General features: G+C 40.7%; 2 protein-coding genes across 2 annotated transcripts in view; both read left to right on the forward strand.

The window, feature by feature from the left end:
- The window catches only part of LOC116680849 (alpha-2-macroglobulin-like protein 1), a 76152-nt gene that overhangs the window by 73311 nt on the left and 1990 nt on the right, over positions 1–851 (forward strand). Inside the window, exon 3 of the mRNA XM_032509539.1 lies at positions 672–831. Coding sequence (XP_032365430.1) covers positions 672–831 — 160 coding nt within the window. The remainder of the gene's footprint in view (positions 1–671; positions 832–851) is intronic.
- LOC116686830 (alpha-2-macroglobulin) overlaps positions 1–851 on the forward strand; it is a 43415-nt gene that overhangs the window by 15325 nt on the left and 27239 nt on the right. The window lies entirely within an intron of this gene.

Below are 851 nucleotides of genomic sequence, written 5' to 3' on the forward strand. Positions count from 1 at the left end.
TTAGAAAGGGCCTTTCATGCTTTTACATTGAAGTGAAGGCCACTCTAGGTTCTTCTATACACTTGGACAGAAAGGGGTAAGCTAAGTCATATCAAGTTCACCACTTGATGCCACTAACATAGTAATACACTTGGTTTTAAATACAGGCAGAAAACACCATTAAGCTGTAGTGATGAATGAGATTGTCTAGAAAACCTTTTCAAAAACCTGAACATTTAATGTTGAGGTATTTTAGGCCTTTATTTGTGTAGGAAAGTTTAGACTTGAAAGTGAACTGCAGGTTTAACTTGAACCTGCAGCCATTGGGTCCAGTAGTATCTCTCAATATGGGCGCCCAGGTTCAGGTGAGCTCACAAGTGCCCCAAAAGGAGCATTTAATAAATGGTCTGGTCTTATATGCTTACATTGTCATACAGTTCCAATTTTCAACAATGCAACTTAAGTAAACTATACAAATAAAAACATAAAATACTATAGAAGTTATAGTGCAGTATAAGAAGTCAACTATTCAAGAGGTCATCAACCTTAATTTAAAAGAACCGTTCTTGGCAGACTTTTAGTTTTCTGGGAGTTTGTTCCAGATATGTGCAGCATTAAAACTGAATGCTGATTCCCCCGGTTTAGTTCTGACTCCACAGCAAAAGACAATGCATTCTTTTAATCTGTTCTAGGATTCTGTGAAGCAGAGCTTGTCTTGCCTCAAGGAGTCCATCAGTGACCTCAGCAACACCTACACCACCGCTCTGCTGGCGTACGTCTTCACCCTGGCAGGAGACGTGGAGACCCGTGCTCACCTACTGAACCACCTAGACACTGTTGCATTACAAGAAGGTGAGTCATCCTCCTACAGG

This window comes from Etheostoma spectabile, chromosome 3 (genome assembly GCF_008692095.1).
Source record: "Etheostoma spectabile isolate EspeVRDwgs_2016 chromosome 3, UIUC_Espe_1.0, whole genome shotgun sequence".
NCBI lineage: Eukaryota > Metazoa > Chordata > Actinopteri > Perciformes > Percidae > Etheostoma > Etheostoma spectabile.